General features: G+C 40.7%; 1 protein-coding gene across 3 annotated transcripts in view; it reads left to right on the top strand.

Annotated features, from left to right (window-relative positions):
* The window catches only part of CUX1 (cut like homeobox 1), a 449,005-nt gene that overhangs the window by 193,374 nt on the left and 233,859 nt on the right, over nt 1-21,772 (top strand). For all 3 annotated transcript variants that reach the window (XM_023740265.1, XM_023740264.1, XM_023740266.1), the window contains exon 3: nt 4,953-5,000. In XM_023740265.1, the coding sequence (XP_023596033.1) occupies nt 4,953-5,000 (48 nt within the window). The remainder of the gene's footprint in view (nt 1-4,952; nt 5,001-21,772) is intronic.

Here is a 21,772-nt window from a genome sequence, read left to right as displayed (position 1 = left end):
CTGAAGAACACCAGGACCCTGCACTCCTTGCTCACTGCCATAGAGAGTGAGGGTCCCACCAAGAGATGTGGCCAGACAGTTGCAAATTTTAATTGCTGTTGAAATTGTTCCACAGAAACACACTGTAAGTTACTGTGGAGTAAAAGTTAAAGGGCATTATAATTAGTAAAACACCTAGCAAAATTTGGATTGTGTAACATTTGAAGGATAGACACCATTTTATGACTTTGAGGCTGCTTTTGTAATTTATAGCTTCCTTTTGAATAATGCTTGTGCTGTAACCCTTCATCCACTTGTTCTTTAAAAATGTGTAAGACATCCTGTGAGCCATTCTTTCCCAGACACTGAGGGGGACGGGCCTCAGGGTAGCAGCTCAAGTGGTCACCAACTCTGCATTCACGGCACGTGACGCCATGACTCACCTAACTCCCGGCCACACGGCCTGTCGCCCTGCCCCTGGCAGCACGTGTGAGTTGGGGCAGGAGAGAGTTGTGGGGGTATTAGGAGCACAAGACCCCAAAGAAGGGAACAGAACCCTGCAGAGACCCCCAGTTTTCCCAAATGGGCAGAAAATCGAAAGGATCATCTTGGGTGGGCCCAGGAACGTATGTCTTACCTCTCACTCCCACAACATGTGCAGCTGAATGGGATTTTGTGTTTTTGTTTCTGTTTTGCTTTCAAATCAGAGTGATTTTCTCAGTAATTGTCATTACTTCAAAAACTCCTTAATAGCATTTTGCTGTTAAGTTTTCAGATCTAAATGGTGAGTTGTGAAATCAGTGGTTTGGAGAATAATGAAAATCTTTTTCATACAGAAAGCATCTCTATATAAACATTACTTATTGTTTGCTATGTATTCAAGGGAGGGAGGGTTGAAATGCACTATTTTGGCTTTTGCCACCAGACATTTGATGTTAATAATCTCAAGGACATTACTTTCCACGTGTTAAGATGTTTGTTGCTTTTTCACTCGATAAATAAGCCAGGATCAAAGAAAATTTAAAAACCTGCAACTGAATTAAGTGTGTAACCCTAAATTTTTGTTAGGTTTCTTAGCCTAGTCTTTGATTGGCCAGACCACGCTTTCTTCACTTTGGGATTGTAGAAACGTGACTGGGAGGAAGCCCGCGAGGACCAGCAGTGGTGGTGATGGAGTTCTCTCTGGTGCTCAGAATTAAGCGTCCTTCTTCAGGCTCAGTGCAGTACAGAATGGGGAGCATTCGCTCTTGCATCAGTCTGATATTTGTAGGCAGCAGAAATGGATAAGGCATTTCTCGAACTGCCAAGGATAAAATTGAAATGAATGATTTTTAGCTGGTGACTTGAAGTACATATGAGCTGGTGACTTGAAGTACATATGTATTAGTTTGTGTGTGTGTCTTGGGCCTCAGATATCCTTCTCTGTGGAATGTAGGTTTCAATCCCTTATGTTGGCAGGGTCATTTGAAAAGTAAATGAATACAGAATATCTGAGTCCCCACCATGGTGCTCAGCACATGACAGGTACTCAGTCATTGACTGTTCTTAACTTCTACGCAAGGCCCTCTTCCACATGGCGCTCCCCAAGACTTGCTATCTTTTCCCCTCTCCTTTTCCTGGACTGCTGGGTTCTCAGAAAGTTCCATACATCACTGCTGCCTCTTCCTCAGAACTCAGTCCCCCCACTAAGCTCTTACAGGGTGGTTTCTACCCCTACCACTCTCAACACCACTGGTAATTCACTGGCTGCTAAATCCAATATCACTTTCCCAGCCTTCCACTCCACAGCAGCATTTCATATAATTGGGCACCTTTCCCTGCTTGAAACTTCCTCCTCCCTTAACTCTGTATTCTCCCAAGTTTCCTCCTCCTCTTTTGAAGACTCCTTGTTCTTTCACCTCTCCCTCTAGCTGTCCAAGAGGGTGTGAGGACCTCGAGTGTTATATTTTATATTTATGAGTGTTATATTTTATTCCTGATATTTCTTCAAAGTACACTGGGCTAAATGAGGTAGTATATTAGTTTTCTATTGCTGCTGTAGCAAATTACAAGGTACTTAGTGTCTTGTAACAACAGAAATGTATTAGCTGACAGGGCTGGAGATCAGAAGTCCACAAGGAGCTTGACACCCTCTCCCAGGAGAGGCCTGAGTTGTGAGTGCATTTCTTAGCCCTGCAGTGTCCAATAGTGCCGGCCACACGTGGCCATGGACCATTTGACACACGGTCAATCTGAACTGAGATGTGCTGTAAGTTGTAAAAGGTACACCAGGTCTCAAAGACTTAGTACAGAAAAACAATGTAAAATACCTCATTAATAATTTTCATATTGATTACATGTTGAAATGATAATATTTTAGATATATTGGGTTAAATGAAATATATTATTAAAATTTCGTGTGTCTCTTTTTGCTTTTTTTGTGTAGCTACCTAGGCAAGTTTTAATTATGTTGGTGGCTAGCATTGAGTTGTTCTGGAACAGCGCTGTCTTGGGATATGGAGCCCAGCCTGGAGGGCCCTTTCTCCAAGTGCACCAGTCACCCTATTTGTGCCACACTTTGGGGGATTGTTCACGCATTCCCCCAGGCCCACGCTCCATGTCTTTTGAGTTTCCCTCTCTGCCAGGCCCTGCCCTAGACACAGAAGAGACGGAGACACACACTCCTACAGCTGCAGCCCAAGAGCACATTTGCTCTTTTAGTAGCAGTTCCATGTTGATGGCTTGTGTGCCTTTGTGCTAACCCTCCCAGCCTGATGGAGGTGGCTCGCCAGGTCCCTGCAACAGAGAGTGCCTTGTCCACTAACCACGGCTACCCCCTCAGCACTCACTGGCATACAGTGTTAGGATGGGACCACTGCAGGGTGGGATTGACAGGAGTATCTGAGATGACTCCTCTGGAACAAGGCACATGGGACCTGAACCAGGCATGGAATGTAGCCAACCTTCTGGAGATGTAAAGCCGCTTGTGCGTAGGTCTGCTTGGTAAAATATTGTTGAGCCCTGTGTTGGATGCTGGACATCGAGAGGTGACTGAAAGCCCTGCCCTGCCCTGCCCTCCAGGAGCCCGCAGTAGTCTGGGAGGGAAGAGGATGCACAGGTTGCACGCCTCACTGTAATCACGTGGATGTTTACAGACATAAAGTGAGAATCGATGGGAAGCATAACTGCAACATTTGGTCCTGGCTGCTTCCAGTTCTGCAATAACCAGATCCAGGGAGTGTTGGGAGCCTTAGGGGTCCCCTTTCAAGAGCCCAGGGGCCATCAGCTATCACGCTGCTGTCAGATAAGACACACACAGGGCGCTCAGGCTGCCCACAGTACACACACTCCCACGCAGCCTGCTCCCAGAGCACCTGGGGGTGGTGAGAGGGCTCAGCCATGATTCCTTGAAAAGCAAAGGACCCGTCCCTAAGCCTAGGCCTGGAAGGAGCCACAGTTTTCATTGACAGTTGGAAGACAAGTGTCCCATTGAGGCTATTTCCTTGAATTTTTTCACATCTCATTTTAAAAATTGAGGTTAATACAGGTCTGTGGCCTTTTCTCCCTTGAGAAGAGCAGTCACCGCAAGTCTAGCTTTTAGAAGAGACAGTTGCGTGTGTACTGGGCTGGCACACCAGTGCTTCCGCCAGCTTGGCTCAGCACAGGCTTGTTTATCTCTTCTTTACCCCTGCTGTTGCTTACCTTAGCACCCTGCTGGTGCGAACTCTGGCTAATGCAGTGACACCTCATTAACGAATTGCCTTCGTACAAAGTCAGCCTTTTTGGAAAACAAACAAAAACAAACTCGATCCATCACCTTGTATTTGCAGCCTGTGACAAAGTAGCTCCCTGTAGTCATTCTGCTTGTTTGTCTTTGCTAGAGTGCAAGGGAAGAAGGAGAGCAGTCTGTCCCAAAGAGAGTTGAGGAGTCTTTCTGCCATCACCCTCCCCCTTTCCCAAGGGGCTCCCCTCTCCTCCTGGCAGGAAGTCCAGGCCATGCCACCCCTAACCCGGCAGCACGCACGCAAACAGACACAATGAACTCACGCATATTTACACCTCCTGCATCCTTACCTGTGGTTAACAAGGTTCTGAAAAAAAGTGTGGTTTATTCCTCATAGTTAAAACCTAGGGTTTACCATAGACCCTGACTGGAATAAAAGAGTCGTCTTTCCTCCATCATTCCTTACCCTTTTTATTCTCTTCTCCCTCATTTTCCCTTTGAGTTTTATATTTTATCCCCGATCTTTCTTCAAAGTACAACCGGCTAAATGAGATAGCGTATTAGTTTCCTGTTGCTGCTATAACAAATTACCATGTACTTAGTGGCTTATAACAACAGAAATATATTTGCTGACAGGGCTGGAGATCAGAAGTCCACAAAGGGTCTTACTGGGGGGGAGGGAGGGAAGGGATTTAGAGGTGGACCTGGCACAGATAACTAGACTAAGATCTGAGTGCTTTGACCCTCTCCTCCCTTTACCTATAAAAGTCCTGCCTATCTTCACAGCTCACATGCCGCCGCCTCCGTGAAACTGCTCCTCATTTCCTTAATCTAAATCTAAGTTGCCTTTTGTCGTCTCCCATAACATTGGATTTCTTTTTCTGAAATAACGTCTTTACTTGCTTCGTGTATTATGGTTTAATTGATACATATCTGTTTTTATCAATACAAGTCCATTTCAGATGAGTGATGTATCAGAATCAGCTCTGGAACTGTACAAAATGTAAACACTTAGGCCTTGTCCCAGTCATACTTAATCTGATACAGCGCATAGATCTTGCTCAGTATTCTTACTACCTTAATTTAAATTGTGGAGCAGCATTTGGCATTATTTATGTTGTAGGACTGAGGGGCATTGGAAGTACCAGGATTGCTTTATATAATGATAATCAGCACTGAATTAAAAGCTGTTTTCAGGAAGCCTTAACAAATTTTTTCCTTCTCTTTCCTTTTCAAATGGCTGTTTCCTGATCCATCGTTCTTGCTCCAGGATTTGCGCAAGCAGGTAGCACCACTGCTGAAGAGTTTCCAAGGCGAGGTGAGCTTTTACATTTAATCTATATCCTGAGCAACCCTTCCTAGTTAATAGATCTTTCTTTTTATTCACGTTAAAAAAAAAAGGCCATTGGCCCAAGCTGCTTACCCAGGTGGAGCCATTCGGGCTGCACCTCCAGGGCCAAGCAGATGTGGAGTTTTACAGTGTTATTTTCACTGAGTCCTCAGTCAAAGCCGTAATGGAAGGAGGAACGATATTCAGAATGTAAGAAGGTGTAGTGGATTCAGTGGAGAAGTGCCCGGTGTGGTTGGCCTTCCCACGATGGAGTGTACAGACCTCCTCATGCTCAGCTGGGGAGCCGTCTTCTTCCCTGAGCTAGTCTGGTGCTTCATGGCCTGGACTGTGGAGAAGATGGAATGGAGCCGTCTGGTGTTTTTATGAGAGACGCTGTAGGTGGGAAAAGGAGGTTTACTTGGCCCAAGGCTTGGAACAAAGAGCAACAGGCAGAAGCCACGAGGAGTAAGTTTGGGTTCAGTATAGGGAAATTTTCTACTAGCTTCTTGCAGAGAAGGATTGAGCTCTCTATCAAGATGATGGTAGGGTGGCAAGTCAGCTGAGGCATCCACCATGGCTACCTGTCCTTGGGAATAGTATCTACAAAGAGAACTGGGGACGAATGTAGGTGACATCAAGCTCCTTTTCAACCTTCTGTGAAGAGATGCAGTAAATTTTAGAAAACCAGGAATTTTGTTGTTGGTGGTGAGTTATTCACTCTCACCTCTAGCTTCTCCCATTAGAATATGGAAGTAATGAAAAATACCAAGCTGATGAGGACAGGGAGAAGGGTTTTTAAAAAGCCCTTTAAAGAAGTCATATTGGTACGGTCTTAGGAATTATATTTTTGTCCAACTACCCAATTCACAGGAATCACAGAACATGGAGGAAGGGAAAGGATTAAGGGAAATGAGGTGGTAGATTCAGTTGGAGGTGCCAGTGATGTGAAGGGTGGGCAAGGTGGATGCCTTTAGTGACATAGCCTGGAGTGAGAGGTTAGGCTACTGTTTGGCACATTCCTCAGCATGCGGGTGATAGCAGAGGGTAAGGAGATGAATGAAGGTAGTTATGAAGACCATGGTAGGAGGCCAGAGAGGGGATCCTAAGGCATTTAAGGAACCTGTGTAGAAAGAAAATCTAGCAATGACTGTTGTTGATAATTACTGAAGATTTTAACCAGTAGCCGTTGAATCAATTCCAACTCCTGGCGACCCCATGTGTTTCAGAATAGAACTGCTCCCCATAGGGTTTTCAGTGGCTGTGTTCTTTTGGAAGTAGATTACCAGGCCTTTCATCTGAGGCACCTCTGGGTGAATTCAAACTGCGAACATTTTGCTTAGTAGCCAAGTGCTTAACCATTTGCGCTGTCCAGGGGACTTCCTGAAGATTTTAGAAGGGTAGAATAAAAAGCAAAAGCAAACCCATTGCCATCAAGTCATTATGATTCCACCTCATAATGACCCTATAGGACAGAGAAGAACTGCCCCATAGGGTTTCTGAGGCTGTAATCTTTATGGAAGCAGACTGCCACATCTTTCTCCCGTGGAGTAGCCAGTGGGTTCAAACTGCTGACCTTTCAGTTAGCAGCAGAGCACTTTACCACTGGGCCACCAGGGCCACTTGAAGGGTAGAATAGTGCCCTTATTTTGGTTTGTTTGTTTCTCATAGCCTGCTTGGTGATGCCTGGATGTCCTCAGCCTGGTAAGGCACAGAAGCATAGTGACATCAGATCTTTGAAGGACTTGACTAGTCTTTTCCTCAGAGTTCTATCTCCAAACCTTCATTTTATGAGTAAAACTGTTACCTTACACTTACCCACATTTAATCTTATCTGTTCTTTTACCTGTTCAGCAGCCTTGTGAGACCTTTGGCTTTGTATTTCTTTGGCTGAAATAGCTCAACGTACTTTTTTTATGTGCTTTTTTGTTTAATCCTTGAAAATTTTCAAATATACATAAAAAGTAGAAAACTCAGTACAAGGAACACCTGTAAACTGTCACCTATTTTCGCCACTTGTTAATGTTTTGCTACAATGTTCCTCCACCCTTTTGCTGACCAGTGGAAGGTAACTTGCAGGCTCCATGGCACTGTACCTTAAATATACACATGGATCTTCCAAGAGTAAGGACATTCCCCAACATCACCACAATAACCACAAGCATCACATCTGAGAAAATTAACAGCCATTCCATGATATCTAAAAGTTGGTCCAAAATCAAATTTCCCCAGTTATCCCCCAAATCTCTATTATAACTGCCCTTCCCCCAACCGGGATCCAGTCAGGTTCATGCAGCACATCTGGTTATATCTCTCTTCAGTTATTTTAATGTAGAACATTCTCTCCACCTCCAGCACTTTTGTTTTTAATTGTTATGACATTGACTTTTTGGAAGAATCTAGCTCACTGTCTTTTTGTTGTTGTTGTTGTTGAGAATATACACAGCAAAATACACACCAATTCAAATTTCCACATGTACCATTTAGTGCCATTGATTTCATTCTTTAAGTTGTACAACCCTTCTCACCCTCCTTTTCTGAGTTGTTCCTCCGCATTAACATTAATTCACTGCCCCCTAAGGTTCCTGTCTAAACCTTCCAGTTGCTGTTGTCGCTTTGATTGCATATAGATAGTTCTTAAAAAAGCATACTGCTCAAGGCAGAAATTTTTTATTAGTTAAGGTAAACTGCTGTTTGGTTTTGAGAAGACTTTAGTGGATACTTTTAGTTTAATGTTTAAAGATAATCTCAGGGCACTAATTTCAGGAGTTCATACAACCTTTATGGCTCCAGGAAATCAGGTGTCTAAGAGAATTGAAATTCTGTTCTGCATTTTCCCTCTTTTGATCAGGATTCTTCTGTAGACTCTTTGATCAAAAGGTTTAGTAATGGTGGCTGGGCGCCACATAGGAGGCTGTTGTTCATGGAGGCAATTAGCCACACATTCCATTTCCTCTGATTCCTGATGCCCTTTCTTCCTCTGTTGCTTCAGGCAAATAGAGAACAATTGTTGTACCTCTGGAGGCCACTTGGAAACTTTTAAGACCCCAAGCACTAAACAACAAAGTAGGAGGTAGAACAGAAGCACTAAACATGTTATTAGGCCAATTAACTGAGATGACTGGTGAAACCATGACCCTAAGTCTCCAAACCAAGAAACCAAATCCCACGAAGCTTTTGTTTGTACATAATCAGCCTTAGCAGCTACTTTTTTTTTGGTCATGTTGTAAATATATCTATCACACAACTTTTGCCAGTTCAACTTTTTACACTTATACAACTTATTGACAGCAGTTACAATAATTGGCTGTGTTACCCTACCCTTTATCAATGCAATATTTCCATCACCAGTAACCCCCGCATTTTCCCTTCCCTCCCTCCGGTGGTAACCACTAATAAACTGTGTTCCGTGTATATACATTTGCCTGTTCTTGTCTTTTTATATAAGTGAGGTCATACGATATTTGTCCTTTTGTGATTGACTTACTTCACTCAGCATGTCTTCCAGCTCCGTCCCTATTGTGGCATGTATCAAGACTTCATGTCTCCTACTGGCTGAGTAGTATTCCGTTGTATGTATGTACCACATTTTGTTTATCTATTCATCTGTTGATGGGCATTTAGATTGTTTCTACCTTTTGGCTATTGTGAATAGTGCTGCAATGAACATTGGTGTACATGTCTCTGAGTCTCTGCTTTCAGGTCTTTTGGGTATATACCTAGGAGTGGACTTGCTGGGTCATACGGTAGTTCTACTTTTAGTTTTTCGAGGAGCTGCACGGCTGTACCATTTTGCATTCCCACCAGCAATGGGCGAGGGATGAAGTTTCCCCACATCCTTGACAACGTTTGTTATTTTCTGGGGTTTTTTTTTTTTTTTTTAAGTTTTATCTTAGCCATCCTCAAAAAAAACCAAACCTGTTGCTGTCTAGTCGATTCCGACTGACTCATTGTGACTCTGGGAGTGAAATGGAATCTCATTGTGGTTTTGATTTGCATCTCTCTGATGGCTAATGATGCTGAGCATCTTTTCATGTGTTTGGTGGCCTTTGAATATCCTCTTCGGTGAAATGTCTCTTCAAGTCCTTTGCCTATTTTATAATTAGGTTATATGTGTTTTTGTTAAGTTGTTAACATTTCATATGTATTTTAGTGATTAGATTCTTGCCAGATATATGGTTTCCAAAGATATTCTCCAAGTTGTTAGCTTGTCTCTTCACTTTTTTGATAAAGTCTTTGGTTGAACAGAAGTTTTTAATTTTTATGAGGTCCCATGTATTTATTTTGTCTTTTGCTGTTTGAACCTTTGTTTTTGTATTAGATTATCCGTTGTTAAAACCTAGGCCTGACAGCATTTCTCCTGCTTTTTCTTCTAAGAATTTTATGGTTTTAGTTTGCACATTTAGGTCCTTAATCCATTGTAAATTTGTTTTGTGCATGGTGTGAGGCATGGATTCTGTTTCATTTTTCTGCATGTGGAAATCCAATTTTCCCAGAACCATTTATTGAAAAGACTCTTCTTTCCCTGTTTAATGGACTTAGCACCCTTGTCAAAAATCAGTTGACCATAGATGTGTGGGTTTATTTCTGGACTCTCAATTCAATTCCATTGGTCTGTGTGTCTGTTGTTATACCATTACTAGACTGCATTGATTACTGTAGCTGCATACCCAGACCTGTTGCCATCGAGTTGATTCCAACCCACAGCGACCCTATAGGACAGAGAAGAATTGCTTCACTGCATAGTATGTTTTAAAATCAGGAAGTGTGAATCCTGCTACTTTGTTCTTCTCTTTCAACATTGCTTTAGCTATTTGGGACCTCTTGCCATTTCATATAAAGTTCAGGATTGGTTTTTCTGTTTCTGTTAAGAGACTGTTGGAGTTCTGATCGAGATTGCATTGAATCTATAGATTGCTTTGGGTAGTATTGACATCTTAACAATATTACGTCTTCTAATCCATAAACATGGAAATTCTTTCCGTTTATTTAAGTCTTCTTTAATCACTTTCAGCAGTGTTTTATAGTTTTTATTGTATAACTTCTTCATGTCCCTGGCTAGATTTATTCCTAGGTACTTTATTCTCTTAGATGCTACTGTAAACGGAATTGTTTCCCTAATTTCCCTTTCAGATTTCACTTTGCTGATGTATAGAAACTCTGCTGATTTTTGTTTTTTAACCTTGTACCCTGAAACTTCACTAAATTCCCAAAAGTTTTGATGTAGACTTTTTGGGATTTTCTATGTATAGAATCATATCATCCATGAATAGAGATAATCTTACTTCTTTTCCAATCTGGATACTTTTATTTCTTTTTCTTGTCTTACTGCTCTATCTAGGACTTCTAATACAATATTAAATAGAAGGGGTGAGAGTGAGCACCCTTATCTTGTTTCCGGTTTCAGGGGTAAAGCTCTCAGTCTTTCTGCATTAAGTATAACGTTGACTGTTGGCTTTTCATATATGCTGTGAATCATATTGAGGAATTTTCCTTCTATTCCAATCTTCTTTAGGGTTTTCATCAAGAAAGGGTATTGGGTTTTATCAGATGTTTTTTCTCCATTCATAGATGATCATGTGGTTCTTTTTCTTTGTTGTGTTAATGTGGTGTATTATGTTGATTGATTTTCTAATGTTGAACCATTCCTGCGTTGCTGGGATAAATCCCAGTTGATCATGGTGTACAAATCTTTTAATATGCTGTTGGATTCTATTCACTCATATTTTGTTGAGGATTTTTGCATCTGTATTCATACGAGATATTGGCCTGTAGTTTTATTTTCTTGTGGTGTCTTTGTCTGGTTTGCTTATCATGGTTATGTTTCCTTCATAGAATGAATTCGGATGTAGTCATTCCCTCTGTGTCTTTTGGAAGAGTTTAAACAGTGTTCTCTATTAAATGTTTCGTAGAATTCCCCAGTGAAGCCATCTGGTCCAGGACTTTTTGTTGTTGTTGTTGTTGGGAGGTTTTTGATCAACTGATTCAGTCTCTTCAGTTGTTGTGGGTCTGTTGAGACTTTCTGTTTCCTCTTGAATCAGTTTGAGTAGGATGTGTGCTTCTAAGAATTTGTCCATTTCATCTAGATTATCCAGTTTGTTGCCATACATTTGTTCATAATATTCTGTCATAATTCTCTTTATTTTATCAGGTCATTTCTTATTTTGGTTGTTTGCATCTTTTCTCTTCTTTTCTTTTTCAGTCTAGCTAAAGGTTTGTCTGTTTTATTGATCTTTTCAAAGAACCCACTTCTGGTTTTACTGATTCTCTCTCTTGTTTTTCTGTTTTCAACTTTACTTATTTCTGCTCTGATCATTGTTATTTCCTTTTGTTTGGTAGGTTTAGACTTAGTTTGCTCTTCTCTTTCTAGTTCTTGGAGTTGTCAAGTCAGGCTTTTGATTTGAGATCATTCTTCTTTCTTCATGTAGGCACTTATTGCTAGAAGTTTTCCTCTGAGTACTGCGTTTGCTGCATTCCATAAGTTTTGGTATGTTGTGCTTTCATTTTCATTTGACTCTAGGAAATTTGTGATTTCCCTTTTGATTTCTTCCTCGACCCATTGGTATGTTAATAGTATGTTGTTTAATTTCCATATGTTTGTGTATTTTCCAGGTTTTGTTTATTTATTTTTTGTTACTGGTTTCTAGCTTTACTCCATTGTGATCAGAGAAAATACTTTGTATGATTTCAGTCTTTTTAAGTTTATCAAGATTTGCTTTGTGACCTAACATGCTGTCTAGTCTAGAGAATGATCATGTGCACTGGAGTAAAATATATATAGTGCTGTTTTTGGGTAGAGTGTTCTGTCTATGTCTGTTACGTCTGGTTGGTTTATAGTGTTGTTCAAGTCTTCTGTTGCCTTGTTGATCTTCTTTCTGGATGTTTTGTCCAGTATTGAAAGTGATGTATTGAAGTCTCCTACTATTATTGTAGTACTATCTGTTTCTCCCTTCAATTCTATCAGTGTTTGCTTTATGTATTTAGGTGTCTCAGTGTTGGGTGTATATATATTTATGATTTTTAAATCTTCTTGATTAATCAACCTTTTTGTCACTGTATGATGTCCATCTTTATCTCTTCTAACAGATTTTGTCTTAAAGTCTGCTTTGTCTGTTATTAAGATTGTGACCCCCAGCTCTCTTTGGTTATTATTTGCATGAAATATTTTTTTCTATCCTTTCATTTTCAACCTATTTGTGTCCTTGGGTTTAAAGTGTGTCTCTTGCAAACATATATAGCTGGATCCTGTTTTTTTTTAATCCCTTCTGCCACTTTCTGCTTTTTGATTGGAGCATTTAGTCTGCTTACATTCACTGTAATTGCTGATAAGAAGTGATTTACCCTTTAAGGAAGCAGGTCACCAGGTCTTTCTTCTGCAAAGCCACTGGGTTGGAACTGCCAGCCTTTCAGTTAGCAGCCGAGCATTTAACCATTGCACCACCATAATGAGTAAATATTATGACCAAATTTATGCCAATTAAATTTAACAATATATATGAAATGTACAAACTCCTTGAAAAACACAACTTAATAAAACTAACACAGAAATAAATACGAAGTTTGAATAGCTCAGAAAAAAAAAGTGATTTACTTCTATTTTGTTATTTGTTTATTGCATGTCTTAAGCCACTTTTGTCTTTGTCCTTTACTGCTGCTTGCTTTTGTGTTTTTTTGGTTTATTGTCTTGAGCTGTTTTGGTTCCCTTCTCCTTTCCTTTTGTGTATATATATATTTTTTAATATATTTTCTTAGTGGTTACCATGAGTATTAAATTTAACAGCTTCTATTTATACCATTCTGGGGTAAATTTGTAACAACTTAACTTCAGTAACATACAAGAAATTCTATATCTATACCATTCCTCTCCCCGCTTTGGTTGTTGTTGTCACTAATTATGTCTTTATATTTCATATCCCCAGTAACATAATTTTATCCTTGCTTTTTATGTATTTTTTATTAAAAAACATAATAAAGACAAAACATTTGGAATTATCAACCATGAATATCTTATTACTAGCCCTTATACTTGTCCATGCATTTCCCTTTATTAAGGTTCATGATTTTTGTGTATAGCTTTGAATTACTTTCTAGGGTCTTTTCCCTTCCATCTATAGAACTACCATTTGTACTTTTTTTAGGGCCAGTCTGGTGGATATAAACTCTCTCAGCTCCTGTTTGTCTGAGAATGTTTTAATTTCATCCTCATTCTTGAAGGGTAGTTTCACTGTGTATAGTATTCTTGGTTGACAGTTTTTTTTTTTTCTTACATCACTTTGAATATATCATTTCATTGCCTTCTGGCCTTCAGTGTTTCTGAGGAGAAATTGGCACTTAATCTTATTGGGGATCCTTTGTATGTGACTGTATGCTGCTCTCATTGCTTTCAAGATTCTCACTTTATCTTTACTTTTTGAGAGCCTAACTATGATGTGTCTTGGTGTAGATCTCTTTGAGTTTATCCTGCTTGGAGTTTTTTGAGCCTCTTGCATTTGTAGATTCATGTCCTTTGTTAGATTGGGAAAATTTTCTGTCAGTATTTCTTCAGTATTTTTTCCGTCGCTTTCCCTCTCTCATCTGCTTTTGGAATTACCATGATGCGTATATTAGGTCTCTTGTTGTTGTGCCATAATTCCGCTATACTGTGCTCAGCCTTCTTGAACCTCCGATGTTGTTGCTTTTCAGCATCTGTAATTTTAACTCTTATCGTCTAATTTGCTGATTTTTTCTTCTGCTTCATTACATCTGTTGGCAAGTCCTTCCATTGTTTTTCTCGTTTCAGTTATTGTCCCTTTCAGTTGCAGTATCTCTTTTTTAGATCTTCATTTTGTTCTTGCATTGTTTTCCTTATTTCTTTTAGCTCTTTATCTATGTTTTCCCTTAGTTCTTTAATTATGTTTAATGTTGTTGTATTATATTTTTCCTTTTTTTTTTTTTTTTATTATTTGGTCATCCCTAGATGCGTTTTCACTCCCCTTGTCATGTTCATTTGGATGGGCCATCATGGGCCATCATTGTTTCTGTATTCTTTGTATGTCTTGTGGTTTTGTGTTAGAGCATTGAAATTTTTCAAGGATGTTAACTTTCTCAGTTTTCCACAGTATATAGTATTTTTGCCTGCACTACTTTATGCAAAAAAACTGTTAGGCTGGCAAAGCCTTCGACCTTCGCTTGCTGTTTCCTCTCCCTCTCTGTGATAGCTCTTTGTCCCTCTCTGGTTTAATCAGGATTGGAAAGTTCCAGATCTCATTTTTCCACTTTCAATCTCTCCCAAGATCCAGACCATTTTATGAGAGTGGTCTATCAATCATTCATGAAACAGATAGTTCTAATCTTTTGCAAACTCCTTCAGAAAATAGAACAAGAGAGAATACTTCCTAATTCATTTTATGAGGCTAGTATAACCCTGGTAGCACAGTGGTTAAGAGCTCAGGCTGCTAACCTGACAGTTTGAATCCACCAGCTGCTCCTTAGAACCCTATGGGGCAGTCCTACTCTGTCCTGTAGGGTCACTATGAGTTGGAATCTACTCAATGGCAGTGGGTTTTTTTTTTTTAAATAATCGTGATACCAAAACCAGACAAGAACAGTACAAGAAAATGGAAACTAAAAGCCAATCTCACTTATGAATAGATGTGCAGAAGTCCTTAAAAATGTATTAGTAAACTGAATCCATCAATTTTGGTGTATCCCAAGAATGCTGTTTGGTTTAACATGGGAAAATCTTTCATGTAAATTCATCTCATTAGCAGATTAAAGGAGAAAATTATCATCTCAGTAGTTACAGGAAAAGAATTTGATAAAACTCAAAGTCCATTCATGATAAAAACTACTAGCAGACTAGAAATAAAGGGGAACATTTTCAACCTGGTAAAAGATATTTATCAAAAAGCTACATCAGTCATCATTCCCAGTGGTGTTAAAAACATCCCTTTATAATCAGGAATAAGACAAGAATACCTACTATTGCTACTTTTATTTAACATTGTACTGGAGGAAGTCTTAACTAACATAGAAGACAAGAAAAAGCAATAAAGTATAGGTATTGTAATAGAAAAAAATAGAGCTGTCGTTTTTATGTGAGCCTCAATTATTTAACAAAGTTTAAAAAAAAAAAAACAACCTGTTGCCATCGAGTCAATTCCAACTCACAGCAACCCTACAGAACAGAGTAGAACTGCTCCATAGGGTTTCCAAGGAGGGGCTGATGGATTCAAACTGCTGACCTGTTGGTTGGCAGTTGTAGCTCTTAACTACTGCGCCACCAGGGCTTCTTAACAAGGTTATTGGATACAAAAGCAACCTGTACAAAAGTAGTTACGTACCTCTACATCAACAGTGGATCCCTGGTGCAAACTGAAAATGTAATTTTTAAAAAGGATGCCACTGAAAATAACAACGAAAAATAAAAGGTACATGGAAATAACTATAACTATATATAGGAACTCTTTCTGGAGAAAAGTGTAACAACTACATCAAAGAATATTATAGATGATTTAAATGAAGAGAGAGAACATAATCAAGGATAAAAATTCCCACAATAATTAAAAATGTAAATTTTCCCCAAATTGATTATAGTGAGTCATTGTTGTTCTAGTCAGAATTCCAAAAAGATTTTTCATGAAACTTGAAAAGCTGATTCCAGAATTTGTACGCAAGAGCAAATGATCAGTGAGAGCAAACGTCATATTGAGTAAGAACAAGATGGAGGATTTGTCCTATAAGATTACGAAAGCTACAGTAATTGGCACTGGGAAAGATAAGATAAACACAACAATGGAACATAATCAAGGAACCAGAAACTGATCCATGAATATGTAGAAACCAAACCAGTTGCTGTCGAGTCGACCCCCTGTGTTTCGGAGTAGAACTGTGCTCCATAGGGTTTTCAAGGCTATGACCTTTCAAAGCAGATTGCCAGGTCTTTCTTCCAGGGTGCATTTGGCTGGGTTTGAACCACCAACGTTTTGGTTAGTAGTTGAGTGTTTAGCCATTTGTGCCACCCGAGGACTCCTAACCAGTTACTGTTGAGTCTATTCCAACTTATGGTATTCCCATATGTTGCACAGTAGATCTGTGCTTCTTAGGGTTTTCATGGCTGTGGGCTTTCAGAAGCAAATCCCCAGGGCTTTCTTCCAAGGCACCTTTGGATGTGTTCAAACCGTCAGCCTTTTCGTTAATAGTCAAGGGCTTAACCGGTTGCGCCACCCAAGGACTCCTGTGTATATGTAGAAACCAAATATATTGCAAAGGTAGCATTGCAGATTAGTGAGGAAAGGCTGGAGTCTCAGTAGTTGGTCCTCTGACAACTGGAGTAAAGGGAAATTTAATCCTTACCTCACACCATATGCAAGCATAAATTCCTGGCAGAACTTTAAACCTTTTAGAAGAAATACAGACTGTGATGACTTCAGGGTAGGGTAGAATTTCTTAAACAGGAAACCATAAAGGAAGAGAGTGTTACATTCAACTATATTAAAACTTATAAGTAGGAGCTTTTTTCATGGAAAGACACCCTAGAGAAAGGAAAAGATAAGCCCAGGGCACAACTAGCTCAGTTGTACCTTTGTGTGTATTATGAAAAGTCTTCACCTTTCTCAACACATTTTTCATTTTCTGTTGGAAACTCATCATAATGAGGATTCAGACTTATTTGAATCTTTATCATAATAAAGATTCACATGCCTGTGATGTGAATAGAGCCCTGTTGACGCAGTGGTTAAGACCTCAGCTGCTAACCAGAAGGTCAGCAGTTCAGATCCACCAGCTGCACCTTGGAAACCCTATGGGGCAGTTCTGCTCTGTCCTGTAAGGTAGCTATGAGTCAGAATCAACACAATGGCGACGAGTTTAGTTTTTTTTGTGATGCGAATTGTGCCCCCTAGGATTGTACTGTGAATAGCCTGCACGTTCCTGTATGTGGGCTAGCCTTGGCCACAGCCACAAACTGGGAGAAGATAGTTGCCACACACATAATTGACAAAGGATTAGTGTTCAGAAAATATTTAAAACTCTTACATATCAATAAGAAGAACATAAGCATCCCAATAGGAAAATGGGCAAAAGTTATGAATGGCATTCTCAGAAGAAAAAATATGAATGGTCAAAAATATATGAAAAGAAGGGTCACTTGAGTAGAAATCAGGGAAATGCAGATTAAAATCATTTAAATGCAAAATTTTCATATCTACCAGATTGGCCAAAATTTAGAAGTTAAGATAGGAGTGTAAGTTGGTGTAATCCTTTTGAAAACCAATTTGACATTAGATAATAAAGTTAAAGAAGCACATATGACAGGGCATTGCCACTCCTCCTGAGTATATACCCTAAATAAACTTAAACATGTGCCCTAGGAAATAAATTCAAGGATATTTGAAAATAGTAAACATGTGAAAACAACCCAGATGTCCATCAACAGCAGAAAGAATAAATAGTGACATAGTCATTTGCTAGAATCCAACATAGCAGAAAAAAAGTGAATGAAATTCAGAAACGTGAAAAACAAAGCTGATACTGTTTAGGGACATATACATAATAAAACCATCAAGAAAAGTAAGAAAAGAATACGCAGGAAATTCAGAATAGAGGTTATCATAGAGGGACACAAAGGAGGTTTCAAAGATCTTGGTAATGTTCTCACAGGTGTTCATTGTATTATTTATACCTTATGTATTCTTTTGTGCATAGGGAATATTTTTTCCAAAAAGAAGTAATCTTACTTACAAGGCAATAGCTACATAATTCTTTTCTTACATGTCAGAGGCTGAATATTATCTTCTCCTTTCTCTTCACGTTTCATCTATGACAAATTTTAATCTCCCAGGCAAATGGATGCTTCAGGTGAGGCATGTACTTAGGAAGGCAGAAGGGGAAAACACATTTGTAATAATGTTCAAAATGGCACCTTATTAAACTACTGTTTGTGGAGCGCTGAGCAAGTCCAGCCATTGTGCTGGGAGCTTTTCAAGCATATGTGCTTATCCAATCTTGACAATTCTGAAAGTAGCTACTTCCCTGATCTTCCTATCACCAGATCTACAAAGCTGTATTCATCTTTTCCTTTAGCTTTCGTCTTTCACTGGAGGAGGAAGTGCCCCTTCATCAAACACCAGTCCCTTCGCACACACTCTGGAGCCCACCTTCTATTGCTTTCTCAGGAACCACAGTCTTCGATTATCCCTTCTCCTTTATCTTCAGTCTCTGCTATTTACTGAATTGTTCTCATCAGCATTTCTACAAGCTTTAGTATGTCCCATCTTGGGAGAGAGAGAGAACCTCTCGTGTCCTCCATCCCTCTTAGCGAAGTTTCTCCAAGGGCGTCTCCACTCCTGAGCATGTGTATACTCATTATTCTTCAACCCACCGCAGTCTGGCATCCACCACCCTCTCCATTGATATGTTAGTCCTCAGTGCTCTTACTTCAGCAACATTTAGCTCAACCAGTGAGTCCTTTCTTGATATATTCTCTTCTCTTGACATCCCATGATATTATGCCCTTTGGGTTTTCCTTTCACTTCTCTATTGACTTTTAGTCTTCTTGGACCATTCCTCCTCCTCAATCAGACCTCTGAATAATGGCATCCTTCCTTATATAATCTTTTACTAGCTATATGCTGAAAACTCTCATTTATATCCCTAACTGAGTCTTCTCTTTCGAGTTCCAGGCTCATATGAGACTGCTAGTTGATATTGCCTCTTAGTTATCCCAGAGGACACAACTCTTAACCCACAACCACATCCATTTACTCCAACTTCCATACCTACTTAAATGCCCTCCTTCTCCATTCTTTCCCTTCTCAGGAAGTAATTCCCCAGTCTACCTAGGTGCCTAAGCTGGACATCTAGGACACCCCCTGCATTCACGTAAACCCCATATCTCCTCCACCCTACCTTCAAAGTATGTCTAAGATCTGCCCAATTCTTTCCATCCCTACTGCCCACATCTTTATCAAAAGCCACTGTCATGTATCACTGTGGCCGTTACAATGGTTCCCTAACTAGTCTCTCTATTTCAACCCTTACCCACTCTACCCCTGTCTTTTCTCTGTGCAACAGGATCAGGTCAATTCCTTGCTCATAACTTTTCAGTGCCTCCCCAGTGCTCTTAAGGCAAACGTAGGACCTAACCTAGGCCTTTGGGGTGTCTTGGCCTGGTCGCTGCCCATCTGCCCAGCCCAGCACTCTCCCTCTGCCTGTGTGCCAGCCACATGGGCGTGGTTCATGCTCTCTGATGAGCCTTTGTGATGTCCCTTTGTACAACCTTCGTCACCCAGCTCCCTGCCCAGCTCTCTCCTACTCATCCTTTAGGACTCGACTTTAATGTCACTTGCTCAAGAGGTCTTCTCTGACCATCAGTCTAAATTAAGACCCTCTTATGATTTCTCTTGTAGTACCTTGTTCTTTTATTTCAGACTACTTTTCTCAGTTTCTTTGTTTTATGTTCTCTGCTCTCATTAGAATGTCTGTATCAGTGCTGCCTGTTAGTCAGCACTCAGTAAGTGGATGGATGGATGGATGGATGGGTGGGTGGGCGGGTGAATGGGTGGATGGATGCATGGTGGGGGCTGTGGATGGATAGAAACATCATCCTCATTTCATAGATGAGGAAACTAAGCTCCAGAGCAGGTAAGTAAATTACCCAAAGTCACACAGGTAATAATGGCAGGACTTGGACTTGTCTGGGATCCCAACCCATGTTCTTTAATGTTGGTGTACTCTGTTACCACGTGGGGAAAGGAGAAGCAATGCCTTCAGCCCTTCCTTGATCTCAGTCAGCTTCCCCAGGCTTTGATGTGGATAATTGATGTTCATCTTACGTAAAGTGCCTTCCAAACACTGCTTCAAGCTCCCCTCCCTTTCCAGCCAGCCCCTCCTGTATATAAATTCTAGAGCTCAATGCCTTGTCTCACATGTATATAAGTATACGTAATTGTGCCCATGTACTTTGTCACTACCCTGATCTGCACCTCTTGGAGGAGTGGAGCCTGGGTTCATTGTGGACCTTGATTTCATCACAGTATCACCTGCTGACGTGGCCCACGTGGCTGAACAAGTAATAATTTGAAACTTCTCTTTGTACTGAATGCCTACCTTAACACTGAATGCCTGCTTTACACATAACATGCCTGTAATGGTCAACACTGCAGGCAGGCCATGTCAAACCCCATATTGTCTCTGGTGCTGTGTTTTACTCTCTAATCACAGCAATAATGATATTCGTTCGTGTATTCATGCAATTAAAGCTTTCTGAGAGCCTACTCTGTACGCGATGGTCAAATACGGGCTGAGGCTGTTGCAGCAAATGCAGTCGACTATGTCCCTGCTCTCTTGAAGCGTATGTTCTAGTGAAGGGAGGCAGGTAAGAAATACAAAAGGTAATATTAGGTAGTGATGAGATGGTATAATGGGGTAGAGTGTGTGGGAGCAGGGTGATTTCTTTCAAGAGCATTGTCATGGAAAGCATCTCTGAGAAGGTGACATCTAAGATGAGTGATGAGAAGAAGCCAGCTATGCAGAGAGGTAGGGAATGAGCGTCAGGCCGGGGGGAGCAGGTGCCAAGGCTCTGAGGAGAGACTGCATCCTGTGTGTGAGAGCCGGGAAGAAGGCAGCGTGGCGGGAGCTGCATGAGCGAGGGCAGAGAAGCAAACAGGGCCGATAGTGCAGGGCCTTGTAGGCCATGGCAGTAAACTTCTCTGGAAGAGTCTAGTCCACAGGAGAAAACAGAGTGCAGTGGGAAGCAAAGGCCCTATGCACATTTGCAGGACGATTTGACAGATTTTAATCAAATAACAAATGAAATGGATTAAGTTGGGTAAATAGTCTAAGAATTACTTAAAAGTGACTAAGAGTTTCAGGCATGTCCTGTAGCCTTATCAGTTGAGCTGTGACATATTTAAGTGTTCAGATCTACAGGCTGTTTCTAAATAAAGCCAGGGTGTCTGTGTGGCATACTCCAGAGAGCATTGCTCAGAGTTAGAAGACTTGTGAGCTGGTCCAAGCCCTGCTGTTCACTATCTCTGTGATCTCAGGCAAGTCCCCAGGCCTCTAGCTGCCTGATTCTCCCCATCTGTAAAATGAGTGGATGAGCGAGGTAATCTCTAAGGAGCCTCGTAGCTCTGAAATTCAGAGTGACTCAATGGACTGATACTATTGACTGTTACCAGAACTCAGAAAACCAAAAATCAAACCTATTGACATCAAGTCGATTCCAACTCATAGCGACCCTATAGGACAGAGTAGAACTGCCCCCGTAGGGTTTCCAAGGCTGTAATCTTTACAGTAGCAGACTGCCACGTCTTTCTCCGGCAGAGCGCCTGGTAGGTTTGAACCGCTGACCTTTCAGTTAGCAGCCAAATGCTTAACCACTGCACCACCAGGGCTCCTCATTAGAAGAGCAGGAGGGGAAAATTTCCAGCAATTTAGATCTGTTCAAAAATTGAATGAACATAAGGTAGTGAGTTTCCCATTGCCAGGAGTGTTCAAACAAGGGCTGAAGACCACCTGTCAGGGATGTTGTCCAGCTGTTACCAATTCAAGGCCTAACTCAAATGCCAGATCCTCCAAGTCATCCCAGAATACCCCAACCAGAAACAAAATCTTCCCCACCTGATCTCTGGGAGGCCTTCTTTTGTATCTCTCTTGATTTTGGGCCTGTAGACATTCAGCCCTTATATTTTGGTTATTTGCATACAGATTAACTTGTTCTATACTGAGCCTTATGCTTCTAAAATCTAGAGGGTAGGAACTGTGTGTGTGTGTGTGTGTGT

The sequence above is a fragment of the Trichechus manatus genome, unplaced genomic scaffold (genome assembly GCF_000243295.1).
Source record: "Trichechus manatus latirostris isolate Lorelei unplaced genomic scaffold, TriManLat1.0 scaffold00151, whole genome shotgun sequence".
Lineage (NCBI taxonomy): Eukaryota > Metazoa > Chordata > Mammalia > Sirenia > Trichechidae > Trichechus > Trichechus manatus.
This window is presented reverse-complemented; position numbering and strand designations above follow the sequence as displayed.